This window comes from Nilaparvata lugens, chromosome 3 (genome assembly GCF_014356525.2).
Source record: "Nilaparvata lugens isolate BPH chromosome 3, ASM1435652v1, whole genome shotgun sequence".
NCBI lineage: Eukaryota > Metazoa > Arthropoda > Insecta > Hemiptera > Delphacidae > Nilaparvata > Nilaparvata lugens.
Genome location: NC_052506.1, coordinates 89,473,746 through 89,489,551, shown reverse-complemented (window position 1 = coordinate 89,489,551; position 15,806 = coordinate 89,473,746). Strand labels below are relative to the sequence as shown.

At 34.6% G+C, this 15,806-nt stretch overlaps 1 protein-coding gene across 1 annotated transcript in view; it reads left to right on the top strand.

Annotated features, from left to right (window-relative positions):
* LOC111048257 (basement membrane-specific heparan sulfate proteoglycan core protein) overlaps window positions 1-15,806 on the top strand; it is a 259,916-nt gene that overhangs the window by 108,246 nt on the left and 135,864 nt on the right. Inside the window, 9 exon segments of the mRNA XM_039422952.1 lie at window positions 1,499-1,639; window positions 3,430-3,543; window positions 6,528-6,656; window positions 9,254-9,397; window positions 12,095-12,220; window positions 12,991-13,110; window positions 13,702-13,809; window positions 14,160-14,288; window positions 14,827-14,889. Of these exon segments, the coding sequence (XP_039278886.1) occupies window positions 1,499-1,639; window positions 3,430-3,543; window positions 6,528-6,656; window positions 9,254-9,397; window positions 12,095-12,220; window positions 12,991-13,110; window positions 13,702-13,809; window positions 14,160-14,288; window positions 14,827-14,889 (1,074 nt within the window).

Below are 15,806 nucleotides of genomic sequence, written 5' to 3'. Positions count from 1 at the left end.
CTTTGACTTTCTGATGGAATGAAGCATACTCAAATGAAAAATGCAGGCGAGCGAAGCGAGCCCGCTGATCTCATTCTTGTACGATCCAGTCGGGGGTCCAGGGGGCGGAACCCCCTTGCTAGACGGATATGGCGAGCGAAGCGAGCCTGACGGCTAGTATACTATATGGTTACATATGGCCACCCACATAGCCGAGTTGACTAAGGCTTTGCAACCTTCAGTCTGCTAGTGCTACATGGTCGCGGCTTCGAATCCCGACGAGTTCCATTGAATAGGCATGAACGTTTGATCATCTCATAATTCATCCACGCACTTCCCATAACCCATGCACAAGCAAACAGCTCATGTGGACATCATGCGCAATATGGTTGCAGTTCTTTATTCTGTTTTTCACGATCTTAGGAGTGAATTTAAATGCATTTCATCTTGAAATACATTGCAGAACACCTACTTACACAATAACATTGAAGGCAAATATCATCATCATAAGAATACATTATATCATGAGATTTATATAGATTTGTTCAATACAAGTTACTTAAAACGTCACATACTCATCATTGCAAAACAATATTTCTCAATATTTTTAATCAAATACCAGAAATGTTCTGTAAGTATCATATCTAATTCCAAAATCTTGTCGATTGATAAGCATTAATTATTGATTAATATTCCAATCAGTGCTACTCGAACGAAGTAGAAACTATGCTGAATATTGGAATACCATCCAATTTATCTATAGATGACCCAAAAGTCACCTCCCGTCATAAAGCTTAGGTTAAGGTGAAATAAAAACGATATTATCTGTTTCACATAATTTATTTGAGCCACTAAGGCATCTTCTTCAGTGGTATTTTTTGGTTGGAGTCTAATCAATATGATGCCTAAGTGCATTGAAACTTGATTTTGGCATAAATAAAATTTGTTGATCTGAAAATATCGTTTTCTTTCAGTGGTCTCTTTTGGTTGGAGTCTAATCAATATGATGCCTAAGTGCATTGAAACTTGAGTTTGGCATAAATAAAATTTGTTGATCTGAAAATATCGTTTTCTTTCACCTTAATATAAAAGGCACAAAGACTTTTTTTATATATTCCACAATATATCTTTTCATAGTGTAAAGCTCAGGCTATTCAACCTCACGGGTAGTGACGTTTGTTTTTAATAGCTTTCAAGAGTCTCTAATCTCAGAGTATAAGAATAATTTTGTCAAAGCATCAAATCATGTAAAATTCAGTAAATTAGTAATAATTTTATCCATGACCAACAATAGCTGGATAGTTTGTATCAAAATGTAAAACTTGATAACAAAAACCAATATCAATAAGGGAGGTCAGTCATAGATCTCAAAAATAATTGTACTGCCTCTTCATCCAGTTTCCTCAAATGGGTGTTTGCAGGGTTTGGGCTCCCCTCCCCTATCTATGATAATTTATCAAAATGATTGCAAATTTTGTCCTTTATTGGTGATTTTAATTGTGTGTAATGTTGTGAACAGCTCGTGAATGTCGGTCGCATGAGTTCCAGTGTCACAGCTCGAGTGCGCAGAATCCAGTGTGCATCGACTCATCCCGTCGCTGCGACCGAGCCTACGACTGCGACGATGGATCTGACGAACGCAACTGTACCGCTCAAACAGGTCAGTTCTCAAAACTGACAAAACTAAACATTCCAAACTTTAATCATTCTTAATCTGACTTATTAAAATTGAAAATAAGAGTAGTTAATCCTATCAATAAAATTTTATTTGTGAATTCAGACATGGATGACACACATGCCATCATACATTGTTGTGTCATCACAGCGAAAGGCTTTGAGCACAATTTTTTGAGTTTAGGTATCTCCATTTTTTGTTCATTTTTACTTCGTTGCTCTATTTGAGGTTAAATTATTTTTCTATCATTATAATTTGTTATTTACCAGAGGTTTATTTATTGTTATTGGTTGTTTATTCTTTGTTAGAATCCTCTCGTAGATGAAAAAACTTGCATGAGGAACATGTGTGTGTTCATGGTAAGCATGCTCATCATGCATGTTCTACTGTTAGTGGCCAGCCTAAGTATCTGTATCTACCTATATCCTCTCCCTAAGGCCGCTGCCTGCAGATCGCTATCTGTGGGTCCAGGCACTAAAATATAAGTGGTGAGTTTTGGCCTCTCCACCCACAAACTCGTGTCCTACGTGAGTTCTACTCCTGGCCTTCTTTGAAGGTCCTTCCGCTGAGGAAGGGGATTCCAAACTGCCTCTAGGGCGCCTGGTCACCCTTGACTGAGCCTCTTGACCCAAAGATGAGTTTCACCCATATCTGGTATCTTGGGTTTTTCTTTTTGCCCCTCCGAAACTCTGCAGGGTCTAAAACCTCACCTCTCCCAAGAAGTTTTGCCTGAATGGCCCCCCATCTTTGAGCAGTGGAGAGTTTTGGCCTCTCCACCTACAAACTCGTGACCCACGTGAGTTCCACTCCTAGCTTTTTTGTAGGTCCTTTCGCTGAGAGAGGAGACGCCAAATTGCCTCTAGGGCGTCCGGCGCCCAGCCACCCTCGATTCAGCCTCTTGACCCACATTTGTGCCTGGAGTTTCACCCATCTCTGGTCTTTTGGGTTTTTCTTTTAGCCCCTCCGAAACTCTGCAGGGTCTAAAGCCTCACCTATCCCAAGAAGTTTTGCCTGAATGGCCGCTCTTCTTTGTGCAGTGGTGAGTTTTGGCCTCTCCACCCACAAACTCGTGACCTACGTGAGTTCCGCTCCTGGCTTTTTTGTAGGTCCTTCCGCTGAAGGAGGGGTCGCCAAATTGCCAAATCTAGAGCACCTGGTCACCCTCGACTCAGCCTCTTGACCCGCATTTGTGCCTGGAGTTTCATCCATCTCTGGTCTCTGGGGTTTTTCTTTTTGCCCTCCGAAACTGCCCTGATGGGGCAGATCCCGTGGGTTTGAAGGTAAGGCAACTTCTGGAGTTGCCTTGGGGTCCCTTTTAGTCGCCTCCTACGACAAGCAGGGATTCTGTGGGTGAATTCTGGTTTTCCACGCATTCTTGAGTACGATGCTCGACTCAAAGCTCCCCCAACCTACAGGCGGCTAAAAGAAGGTTGGAAACGAATGAGATGGTGTAGTCTAATGCAAGGACTGTGATAGTCTAATATCATCTTCATATATCGTCATATCTATAGATCTCCAATGAATGTATCTCGTTACTTATTAATTAGATTAAGTAAATCTAATTCGACTACTAATAGTAGTAGTCTAATATCATATTAATATATCATCATCATAACTACCAGGTTTCCTCTAAACTTGTCATGTTACAAAGTGAACTGAGAAAACGATAATCCTAGTTATATCATCTGGAGTACTTTGATTATATTGGAATAAGTATTCCTTGTATAAATAATTTATGTTTTAAAGTATAATATTGCGCTTTCTTGGTTTCACAGCTTGCACCGGTGACTCGTTCCGTTGTGGAGACAACTCGTGTATTCACGGCTCATTGGTCTGCAACGGTGAACAAAATTGCAATGACGGTAGTGATGAGGACAATTGTGATGACGGTAAGTCACTATTCTATTCTGCATTCTCTATCGTTGCTAATTATAGAAATAATTTCATTTTCTGTTTAGAAATTTCAAAACTTTGGTTATTAAATCAAAACGTTGCTACTTGAGACACTGCAACCACATTATAAATAAATTCAAGATATTATTTTATTACAAGTACAAGATATTTCAAGATAGATAAGATTTGTATTTATTGTAGCTACATTGAATAAATTTCAAATTAATTCATCAAACGCTTCATTGCCAAATCTTTAATGCAATTCATGCATCACAATAATTGGAAATCCCTGAAACCAACTTCTTTTGAAGATGACGGGGAGAATTTCCTCATTTTATATTCCTTGTAAATATATATTTTGTTTTCCACCATCTCCTAGATTGAGGGTTAAGGAGGGCCGACTGCGCCCTAACTCCGCCCTCCCATGTCAAAAATAAAGGCAGTCATTCTCTCTATTCTTGATTAGTAGAAGTGGAATAGTTCTATTCTATTCTAGATTGGTAGAAGAGGAATAGTTTAATGAATTTACGTCTTTTTTGAAATATGTTTGATGTGTAGGTCATCCATGACATTTTTCATGTAATTCATCTCATAGTTGAGAACTTTAGAAGATATCAATATTGTAGATCATCTTTATTATTCCACAGTTATGGTTACTACAATAGAAGAAACAATATGGGTTGATGAACTGTAGTTTCAATGATAGTTTCTTGTGCATATGCCTGCACTCAATTATCATATAGAATACGGTAGTTCAAAACTTATTAATTTTAAAATGTACTTAACGTATTTTACTCTATCTTATTATGTCTCTTTTTGGAATCAAATGTTAGCTAAAGTAGCTAATCAATCACTATTAGGTTAATTATTCACGAAGATACTGCAAGCCTGATTCTTAAACATTTCTTGGTTTAAAATTTCATTTGATTTTTCTACATTGAGAAATGAACTAGAATAGTTTATTTTTTTGTAATGAAACATCAAATACAAGTTGATGAACTCATGTATCACATAATATATAAGTCATGTAAATATTCATTCCACTGTATATTATTTTATTCACATTTCATGGCTTTGGATCCAAAAACATTGTAATTCAATAACTGACAATATCATTTTAATAAACCTCAAGTTCTATCGAAATACTACTTCCACACTGGCAAGCTTCGCCTTAAAATGCATGTTGTAAGATTAGATGAATCTCTCAATAGAAACTCAATTTGAAACCAATAAAAATTTGAATCAAAACACGTCAAATATTAGCCAAACACGTTAGAGCTTGTTCACATGACAGCGATTTACGCTCGATTGGCAAATCGCTCGGTTTGCCAGCCTCGTACACATAACAGCGACTCATGAGCGGTTTGCGCTCGGTTATGATAAATAGGTACAACATCTATGTACTCGATCTTGATATCTCAATCTATGTACTTAATCACTATATTACTCTTAAACATATATTACTGCTCTGATTGAAACCGCTCGGTTGACTGAAGTCATGCCTGCTCTAGTATATCGAGCCGCCCGACAACCGAGCGACAACCGAGCGGTTGTAGTCTGAGACTACAACTGCCGCGATTCGCCGGCGACTACTAAAACCGAGCGATGCATGTGTACGGCACCATGTGTTTCCCTATACCTGGCAATCGCTCGGTTTGTCAACTGCGCGACATTCGCGCGACAACCGAACGTAAATCGCTGTCATGTGAACATGCTCTTAGTATTAATACATATTAATATATACACGTTAATATATTGTCTTCCACTAAATCCGTGTACACTATTTATCTCTTTCCTGTATAGGGCTACTTTTTATAGAATCACTTAATAGTGATTAAATAATTCATAAAGGGTACTGAGATTTTTATTTTTCTTTCTATTCCGTGTACACTATTATGTCATATTATTTCTCTTTCATCGACCCATCTGAAGTTTCGAACCCACCTGATACTTCCAAACTCATCTGGAATTCTAGATTTGAATTTTTTTATCACAGCTCATAGTCTAAGCTGTCACTTTCAAAGTCATAGTCACTTTCAAGGACCTCCTAGACTCCAATTATTATTCTATTGATCTTTTTGTTGAATCCATAAATTTAATGCTGATATTTATTTAGTAAAGGCACAAGCGTTGGAATTAATAAATCCATGTTATTATCATATCATGTAAACTTTTATCAAAATTCGGAAAGGGAACAGTTTTGGGCTAGGCCTGTTGGTCCTTTTCTGATCATATATTTGGTTCGTGTAAATAAATAAATATAAAATTTTATTCCTACTGTCCTTGAAGTGGATTTTTTCACGAAAGGTATAATAATAACAAACAATAATTCAAGACTAAGTGCCGGTTGCACAACAGCCGGTTAAATTTTAACCGTGATTAATTCCACGAGAACCAATCAGAGATGCTGTCTTTTCAAAAACGCCTTCTCTGATTGGTTCTCGTGAAATTAATCACGGTTAAAATTTAACCGGCTGTTGTGCAACCGGGCCTAAACTACATTGATAATAACCAATCCCTTCCTCACACACAGATTCGTTTCTAGGTGAGGAGTGCTATTCTGTAAAATTATTGTTTAATTTACATTTCAAATGTTTTCGTAACATGTTGCTTTTTGAGAATAAAACTTTCTCATTAAAATAATAACACATCAACTTTCTGCTAGTGTGGAAGTAGCATTTACAAAACTGATAGACATTCATGCCGAGTATACTTCACATACGAATATATATAACATCAAATACGACTAAATATAAACATCATATTCGAGTATATATAACATCACATACGATTATGTATAACATCACAGGTTTTCAGGTTAAATAATTTATAAACCGTTGAATGAATGTGGTAATAGTGTGTAAAGGCACTAAGTGTTGCTTATAGTCGTTGTGCGCTAAACTGTTGCTTGATGTCGTATAATGATTGTTTTGTTGCTTTTATATAATTGTTGTGGTGGCTGTGTGGTACCCTTTGCTAGATTTGGATGTGGCTCCATGTCCCAGCTCAGACTTCAGCTGTGAAGACGGCTATTGCATTCCCCTCAGCCAGAAGTGCGATGGCCTGTCAGATTGTGCGTCTGGCATTGACGAATCCGACTGTCCTGATGGTAAAACTCCCGCTATTAATCCTACATTTCATCCTCACATAACACCTCAAACATATATCTTCCACAGTTCACACAAAATTATTTCTTCCATAGTCTGTCGAGTGTTGAGTTTAAAATAGACGGCTGCACCCTAATTTAAAATTGTGTGTAAATCAAATCATGAACTCTACATAACCTCATATAACCTCTGGACTATTCATTTCAAAACAAGGTTGAAAGCAGTTTTGGGCGAATGCCTGTTGTTTTCACCTGGATTGGCTCTATTGTCTATGAATAAAGAAATAAATAAATAAATAAATTTGGCCCACTAAATAAACAATTGAAAACTACAATTCGATTCAATATTCATTTCTAAATAATTTTTTAAATCCGAATGTCGACTACTGTATTCAACTTTCAGGTTAGCTCATTGTCAAGAAATTTGGAAATTCAACGTTCAAGTCTTCAGAAGGCATACATTTTTTGCATTATATTAGAATATTAGAGTAATTGAAATTTTATAACTTTCTCTTTTATAACTGTGAACATTCCTATTATTATTTACTCTTTGATTCAATCACAAATAGATTTATTCTATTTGATGAGAAATATGTTAATCATTTTAGAATCATTAATAGAAAAAAATCATTGCTGTAAAATGAGTCAACTGTCTTCTAAAGATCGTATTCAACATGAACACTTGATCATGTAAATTAAATCTGATTTTTTAAATTAATTAATCATCGCAACATAATGAATAATCCACAAGCAAGTCATCCTTGAAATTTGATATTCATCCTCATACACACAAATGAATTTGGATTGGATATACATAACACCATGTTAATTAAAATCAGTATCTACCAAACTACTATCTATTAAAACCAGTAAATTCCAACACAAATCTGGCATTGATTCATCAATTCTCAGTACATTAACAACTAATACTTTTTTTGAAGCTTATTCCTGACCTAGAAAGAGTCGATGTGGCTTAGAAAATTGTAAATCGGTGTTGATAAATGTTGTAACAGCTCTTTATACAAATTTGAACAAACACCTCTTTACATACATTTGTAACAGCATGTTTCATAAAACTATTAATACTGTACAGTAGATCACCAATAATCTGAAATATCTCGACAAAAAGTTTATAATATAAATTATATATATATAGATTATCAAAGAATAATATGTTCTGTCTATGCATTTTTGTTATGTTAGCTTCATGTACTTATTACTACATATTAAACTTATATTTATATAATATATAGAAACATTATATTCCAATGAAGAGCATGCAGCTCTACATTTACTTACAGTTTACAGTCCAAGATGTGCTTTCGTGATTGAATAAAAAATTCATCCTTAGTACTAATTATTTTGGATTATTGGAGGCCTACTGTACTCTGTTTCTTAACAATACTACCCAATTCATCAATCATTTTCCATGTATCCTCAGCCAAATGTATTAAAATATTTCAGAAGTTGCAAGCACTTCCAAAATTGGTTGGAAACTCCAATGCATGTCCATTGAATTTATCAACGCATTAGACTGAATTAAAAATTGTGTAATCTGAGCAATTAATATCACAAGAATTCATAGTTAACATATCGTTTGAGAATTTATGCAATATCATTGTTGGTAAACATCACATGAAACGCCCCTACAGTTATGCATCTAATGAAAGGTTTCTGTTATAAAAAATTCCTCTCTATGAAATTTCTCAAAGATCTTATCAAGTAACTTCAATATTAACTTTATGAATGCTTATGAAATCCATATTAGATGATGGACATTCAGAATAATGAGAATTCTTTTGCTGAATTCGATTAGTTTTATGCTCAACAGGCTCTCTTAGACTTTTTTGCAAAATTTTAATAATTGGTAGAAATTCGAAAATTCCATTGTAGGTGTTAAGAGTTTGACTGTTGCAATCGATTTATAGATCCTACTCAATGTTTACGTTTATTCATTGACAACTTATTTACATAGAATAAACCTGCAGGAAGATACTAGCATATTCATCCACTATGAAGGATTTGTTATTCATTCAGAAGAAATTGTAACTTTTTCTGATTTCAACTCATTTTCATTATTTTATTTGATTTTAATGAAGCCACTATTCAAGGGTCATATTATTATTGTCTTATTATTAAACGAAAATCCCAATTAAATGCTGTAAATCACCCTGAAGATTCGTTTAATAATAATTATTCGTTAATTAGCATTTAAACAAATGCAACTTTCAATTTATTTCCATCTAGTATTATGTCCTGCACCACAATGGGTTCTCTTCTGATAGTTCTTCATTTGTAGTTCAAAATTCTATAACATGGTAGTATTTTCAATAGACAAACATTCTCAATTATTTATTTAATATTTAGAGTAATTTCAAAGTTATCAATAGTAGGTAGGCTTTTACAGAGTTCAATGGGAAGATTGATCTCCACTTAGATGTAGTTTCTTGTGTAACCATTGTACAAGTTCAGTGTTCTCTGTTCTGTTTTTAATGTACTTATTTTTATGCTTATCAATGTTTTAGTTTAGAATTTGTGTTTTAGTGTTGTACTTTCTGCTAGACTGTGTGCTTTCATTTTGTTTGTCGTTGGATTATCAGTGGCGCCTACAGACGAAAACTACGTAGCTTGCTTGCCAGATGAGTTCAGGTGCAACAATGGCGATTGCATCTACAAATACCTAGTCTGTGATCAAATAAACGACTGTATAGATAAGTCTGATGAAACTAACTGCCAAACTCCAGGTTTGTTTTGATTTCTCCTCGTTTTTTTCTTCAACTACAACACATTTTTCTCCTTCTTTTCGAAGCACCTATGGATCTATGGCTTCTAACTTCTAGATCAACTCTAACAATTTCGTCTTTCCACTAAAATCTGTACAGCTAACTGCTCTTAACACATATTGAAAATGTATACTCAATTTTTCCACTTTCACCAATTCTCTGCATCTTTGAATAATTGATTTCCATGAAACTGTTACAATAATTAATTATCATCTCTCAATTCTGTCTATCTTAATCTCTGCACCTAACTTTTCCAGTATCCTTTTTTTCTAGATAATAATCTATTTGGAATGGTTAAATTGACTGATCCTGCTAACGAAGGTCCAAATTACTCTTTTTTATATTCTCCATTCAATCACAAAAGTTTCTTGCTATCTTTGATGCATGCTTGTCTGTATAAACTCATTACATTAGTATAAATGGTTGTGTTCTAGCAATAACGCTGATGTCAATTCGTTATGTGTGTAGGCTATCTTTATAGTTCTATTATGCTTCTTAGACTTTGAGCAATTGAGATTTTTCTAGATTATAGCAGATTTTTCTTCCTGTGTTATTAGTAGATTTTCTGAATTTGGATTGGTTAGTTTTCTCTCTCAGTACTGTCTATTGTAGTATTTCTGGTGGAAGAATAGCTTGCTCAGCTTGTAGAAACGTTTGTCGTTTATAAAGTTCTGCTTCTAGTACATAATAGAGAAAATGCTAAGTTATTTTTTGTTGTTCGACTGTTATTTTGAATTATCCGCCATTATTATTATTTTAAATATATCTGTGTATTCTACTATTGAATGATACAGTAGTTGATACATGAAATCTGAAAATCTGATCGAATGCACAACTGTCATTCAACTACAGAAAATACCCAAACAAGCTTTAATCTTATTGTGGCACGCAAAAATGCTTTTGTTTTTTCAGTAAAACATACTTGACAGGATTCATGGATGAGGTAGCCACAGATGCTGTATTGTATACGTTGAAGAAACTTCCAATTTGATTTGTAACTTTTCAAATTTTGATGGAAGTTCATTAAATAAATCTTTCCTGAATTTAAGTGTAGACAGCCCCCTGTGGGTTGGGGGAGCCGATCATCGTACTCAAGAATGTATTGAAACCCAGAATTCACCCACAGTATCCATGCTTGTCGTAGGAGGCGACTAAAATGGATCTCAAGGCAACTCCAGAAGTTGCATTGCCTTCAAACCCACGGGATCTGCACCATCAGGGCAGTTTCGGAGGGGCAAAAAGAAAAACCCAAGAGACCAGAGATGGGTAAAACTCCAGGCACAAATGTAGGTCAAGAGGCTAAGTCGAGGGTGGCCAGGTGCCCTAGAGGAAATTTTGCGACCCCTCCTTCAGCGGAAGGACCTACAAAGAAGCCAGGAGTGGAACTCACGTAGGTCACGAGTTTGTGGGTGGAGAGACCAAAACTCACCACTGCTCAGAGAAGGGCGGCCATTCAGGCAATACTTCTTGGAAGAGGTGAGGCTTTTCGCCCTGCAGAGTTTCGGAGGGGCAAAAAGAAAAACCCAAGAGACGAGAGATGGGTGAAACTCCAGGCACAAATGTGGGTCAAGAGGCTGAGTCGAGGATGGCCGGGAGCCTGGCGCCCTAGAGGCATTTTGGCGTCCTCTCTCTCAGCGGAAGGACCTACAAAAAGGCCAGGAGGGGAACTCACGTAGGTCACGAGTTTTGGGTGGAGTGACCAAACCTCACCACTGTTCAAAGAAGGACGGCCATTCAGGCAAAACTTCTTGGGAGTAGTGAGGCTTCTGTAGAGGCTTCAGTAGAGACGTGTGGGGTTCTTTGAACCTTTGGATCCTTGAATCCGTCCCTTCAAAAACAATAAACAATAATAAGTGTAGACAGCAAACAAATTTTTAACTGTCCTGCCATTGTAGAATAGCATGATTAATAGCCTACACTTATTCAAACTTGTATATACAGTGTAATCAATCCATAATTGATCATTCTGTTGTATAAAATTGTGTATTGTATAATTTGTTTCAATATGATTTTATCAATTTATCCATTCTCATTCTATAGCATGATTGTTTTGCTGTTTTACTGCTGATCTGAATACAATGTATTTCAGAAATTCGAAAGAGTTTAGCTTTTCACAGAGTTTACATTTCATAGGAATTTGTATCTGTATTTCCCCTAGCTACTTTTTCCCCTTATGCTATTTCATCTTTAGCTACCTTTGATGTAATTATTTTCAAGTAAATTTGAACTATTTTCAATTTTTTTCTCTATAGATAAACTAGACAATCATTCCCATAAAAGCTATTCAATTTTTGTAAATTTATAAGAAATTCATGAGAAAAAGTTGACTGTAGTCATTTGATATGTTCAAAACTGAATAGTTTATATGATTACCTACTTAATTCGAGTACATTGAAGAAAAATATCGTTGTATTACGCATCTCACCCTGTCTTTTCCTTGTTCGATTCCTGTCAATATATTATGAATTTCCCAATAATAATATTTTTCAATCATAATCTACATTTGTCGGAAATTATTATCTCTTGAAAATTGTATTGATGTTTTCACACAGATTGTTTTGTAGATCTCCTTCCGGTTTATGATTTTGCTCTATTACCAGATTTCTCTCTAAATAATATATTTACAGCAATATTAATTTTGCTCTTGAATCATTCCAGAGCCCACTTCACCTCCCACCTGCGCTCCGTCTGAATTCACTTGCTTCAACGGCCAATGTGTTAGGGCGTCTGCTCATTGTAATGGCGTCTTTGATTGCATGGATCAGTCTGATGAACATAACTGCAGTAAGTTCATACAATATTGTAGTGAGATTCACTTGAAACTGTTAGGAGTTGTTTGAATATGAAGCATTGGCCTTATAAGTATTACTGACAGTTTCAAGTAGATTCCACTGTATCAACAAGTTAAGTTTTACTACATTTTCTTATTGGAGTTTCACAGAACTCTATTGGATAAATCTTCGTAATGCTCTAATTGGAGACAGTTAGGGAAATAATTGTTATACATTAATTTATAATTCTATCCAACTCGTGACTAGCATCTTTTTTTTGAAAAAAGGGGGTTAAGTCTAGTTTACTTATCGTCAATAGGCGAGACAGTTATCTTTGGGCAATAGTTGTCCACATACAATACATGTGCATACTATAACTTCTCAAAGACAACTGTCTCGCCAATTGGCGATGTGCAAACTATCCTTTAAGATTTTAAATACAGAATTGTTTTTCTAAGTTTGTTCTGGTCTTATTATCATCGTTTTATTTTATCCAATTCAATTTGTCATTCATCAAATATAATATTTAGATATTTTAGTTCATATCTCATTATTTTATTAAAGACAACAGCAAATCATAATAAAGCAAGGGTGCTTTGCGCTGTGGAAACAACCTAGTTAAATCATTCGTTCCATATTTGTGTTTGCCATCAGTTTCTGTTTTTACCTTTATTTCCTTAGATTTTTATTTTTTGTTTACTGTTTCTCATCTACAATTATCATTCATATTTTGTGTTACTTTTCTTATTATTTATTTATGTTGAATATTTTTGCCACTTTCAGTTAGATCTTGTAGATCCAATGAATTCCGTTGTAAAAACGGAAACTGCATACCTTCCAGCTATGTGTGCGATCAACGGCAGGATTGTTCTGATAACTCAGATGAAACGAATTGCACAAAAGGTGAAGTATTCTAGCATATCACTACAATAATATAGTATTTTCAAGCAAGAATTTGAATCGAATAGAAGTCAGTGATTTGTTAGTGGTGAATGTCAATGAATGAAAGGAAACGTTCTATTGAAGGAAAATGATTATTTTATTTATATTCATTACAGCACAAGTTTATATTTTAGTGTAACAAAATCACTTTGAGAAACTGTTTTATATAAAAATACTGCCTGTATTATACTTTTCTAGACAAAGCCTACTGTAATTGCATCAATCAACAGTTTTCAATTCTTACCATGAATTTTATCCAGCAACTATCATAATTCCGCATCCATATGTTGGCCCAATGAAGGCCAATGACGACCAGCAGCAGTGTCTGGATGAGTGGTTTGCCAACGCTGGCCTTGATTGGGCACTGGTCACATTGCAGGCTGGGCCAGCTTACTGGGCCAACATAGACTAGGCATAATGATATGAACTCAATTTTGTTGAACTGTAACGACATTTATAATGCATTTGCTCCACTACAATCCCATTCAAAATCTTGCATTTTTAATCATATTATATTTGATGTAATAATGTTATTATTTTGTTCCTATTCAGAATGTAGAACAGACGAGTTTCAATGCAGCAATGGTCAGTGCATACCGCGCTACAGATACTGTGATCGTTCTTTCGACTGTTTGGATGGAAGTGATGAGAAAAATTGCCGTAAGTTGTCTCAAAATTCTTGTATTCAATTCAATTCTCCATCATCCTAAAGTCTTATCAAAATTAATAACAATTCTATTCCTTTCAAGTTTCTCAACAGCAATTCAATCCAATTATCTCAATCAACTCATTTTCACAACTATCCTATACTTTCCTAGATATTTAGATCCTTCATTAGCTTTGACACCTTAATCCTAATAATTATAATTTGAACATCAATTGTCAAGTCGAAAATAGTGTCGTTAGGAAATACCTAGCAAGGTTGGTTTACCAATAATATGTTGAGGTATATGCATATTTAGAAGTTTACATGTAGACCTAGTAGCAACATATTTTGAATTTGATTTCAGCCCGCCCCCAGCCAATAAGTTGTGCTTGGAATCAGTTCGCATGCAGCTCTGGAGACCAATGTGTACCGAAATCGACTCAGTGTGATAACAGGAGAAACTGTAATGATGGATCTGATGAGTTCAATTGTGGTGAGTAATCTTAGTTTTTGAAATCTAATTCAAAGCAAAGTTATATTGTGTGTCCGTCCATGTTATAGAAATGTATCATAGTTTTAGAGGCCTTTAGGTGTATTGACTCAATGCTACAATTTAATCAATTAATAATTAATAATAATTGTGTTTATTGTGTCCTACCTCTCTCTTTGTAAATTGCGTGATACTGAATTAAGTTGAAATTGATTTTTGTTGTTTTTTCCATTTCACTTGCTCTAATACATTCATGATATATGTGGTATCATCAAGTTTATTCAAATTTTAAATACTATCAGCTATTTGAAAATAATTGCTAGTATTTTGAAATACTGAAAATGTTTTGAATATTTGTGTGATGACTAAGATTTATCTCATTATTCATATCAATGATTCTCATTTGTAATTGATTACTAAATACTTGCATGACCAATCAAAATTTTAACCCAAAACTTGTTTTCTCTATTTCAAAAAGATTTCTCGCCGATATTAATCAGAATTCTGATTAATTGTGATTAACTCTGATTATTATTTCCAGCAAACAGTGTTCTCGATGAATTGAATCTGAAGACCTATCCTGATGACCAGAAAATAAAAGAGAGTGAGTATTATTCCATTGTGATACATATTGTATTTTATTTTTTAAATTCCATAAATGATTTCTGTTTGTACTGTAGTTTAATTTTTCATGTTTTCTGCTCGATAAGTCTGAAAAGACGTTTTGTAGAAATAATTGCAATTCAAGTTGTTCTTATTCTCTTGTGATTGGATTCCATTCGTCACTACATTGATGTCAATCCTTGGAAAAATATATAGAATTTTTATGGTTTAGTCGGTACTCAGTAGGAGGCCTACTTCTCTACAATTGTCATAAGTATCTTGCCACAAATAGGAAATATTTTTCAAGGAAGTTAATATTAATATCCAATTTTGGAAGATTAAATTTCACTCAGCATCCCTTATTGCTCCTAGAAAATGCACCGTCCTATATTTACAAAAAAATTACTCTTACCTCCAATATTGATTAAATACCAAGATATTTTATTGTCGCTATATGACGCTAATTTTTAATCTATTGTATTTTCTGAGAGTATTTCATTGACATAAGATGATAACAATATTGATGTTTTTTTCTACGCTGAATTAACTGGTTTGCAGCTAAAGAGGGTGAGTCACATTCCAAAATAATTTCTTCAGAAATTTCACATTCGATAGTTTTTAAATTTCTGACTATTGCCATTTCCAATAACATCCTGCCTTTTGTTGTTCAATACATATAAAACTGATAATTATGAAAAAAATGCATCTATTTACTTCTCTATAATTTTATTTATTACACACAATAGGATTTCTCTAGGAAATCAAAAATGGACATGGAAATTGTTTCCCATGGACCAAATTTGAGTAATAATTTTCAAATTCATTATTCTTTATTGATTCATACAATAAGTACATCATCAAAATGATAGGGAGAGAAAAAATAAAATAGCCTTGTGCTATTCCTCTCCCAAACTTTGA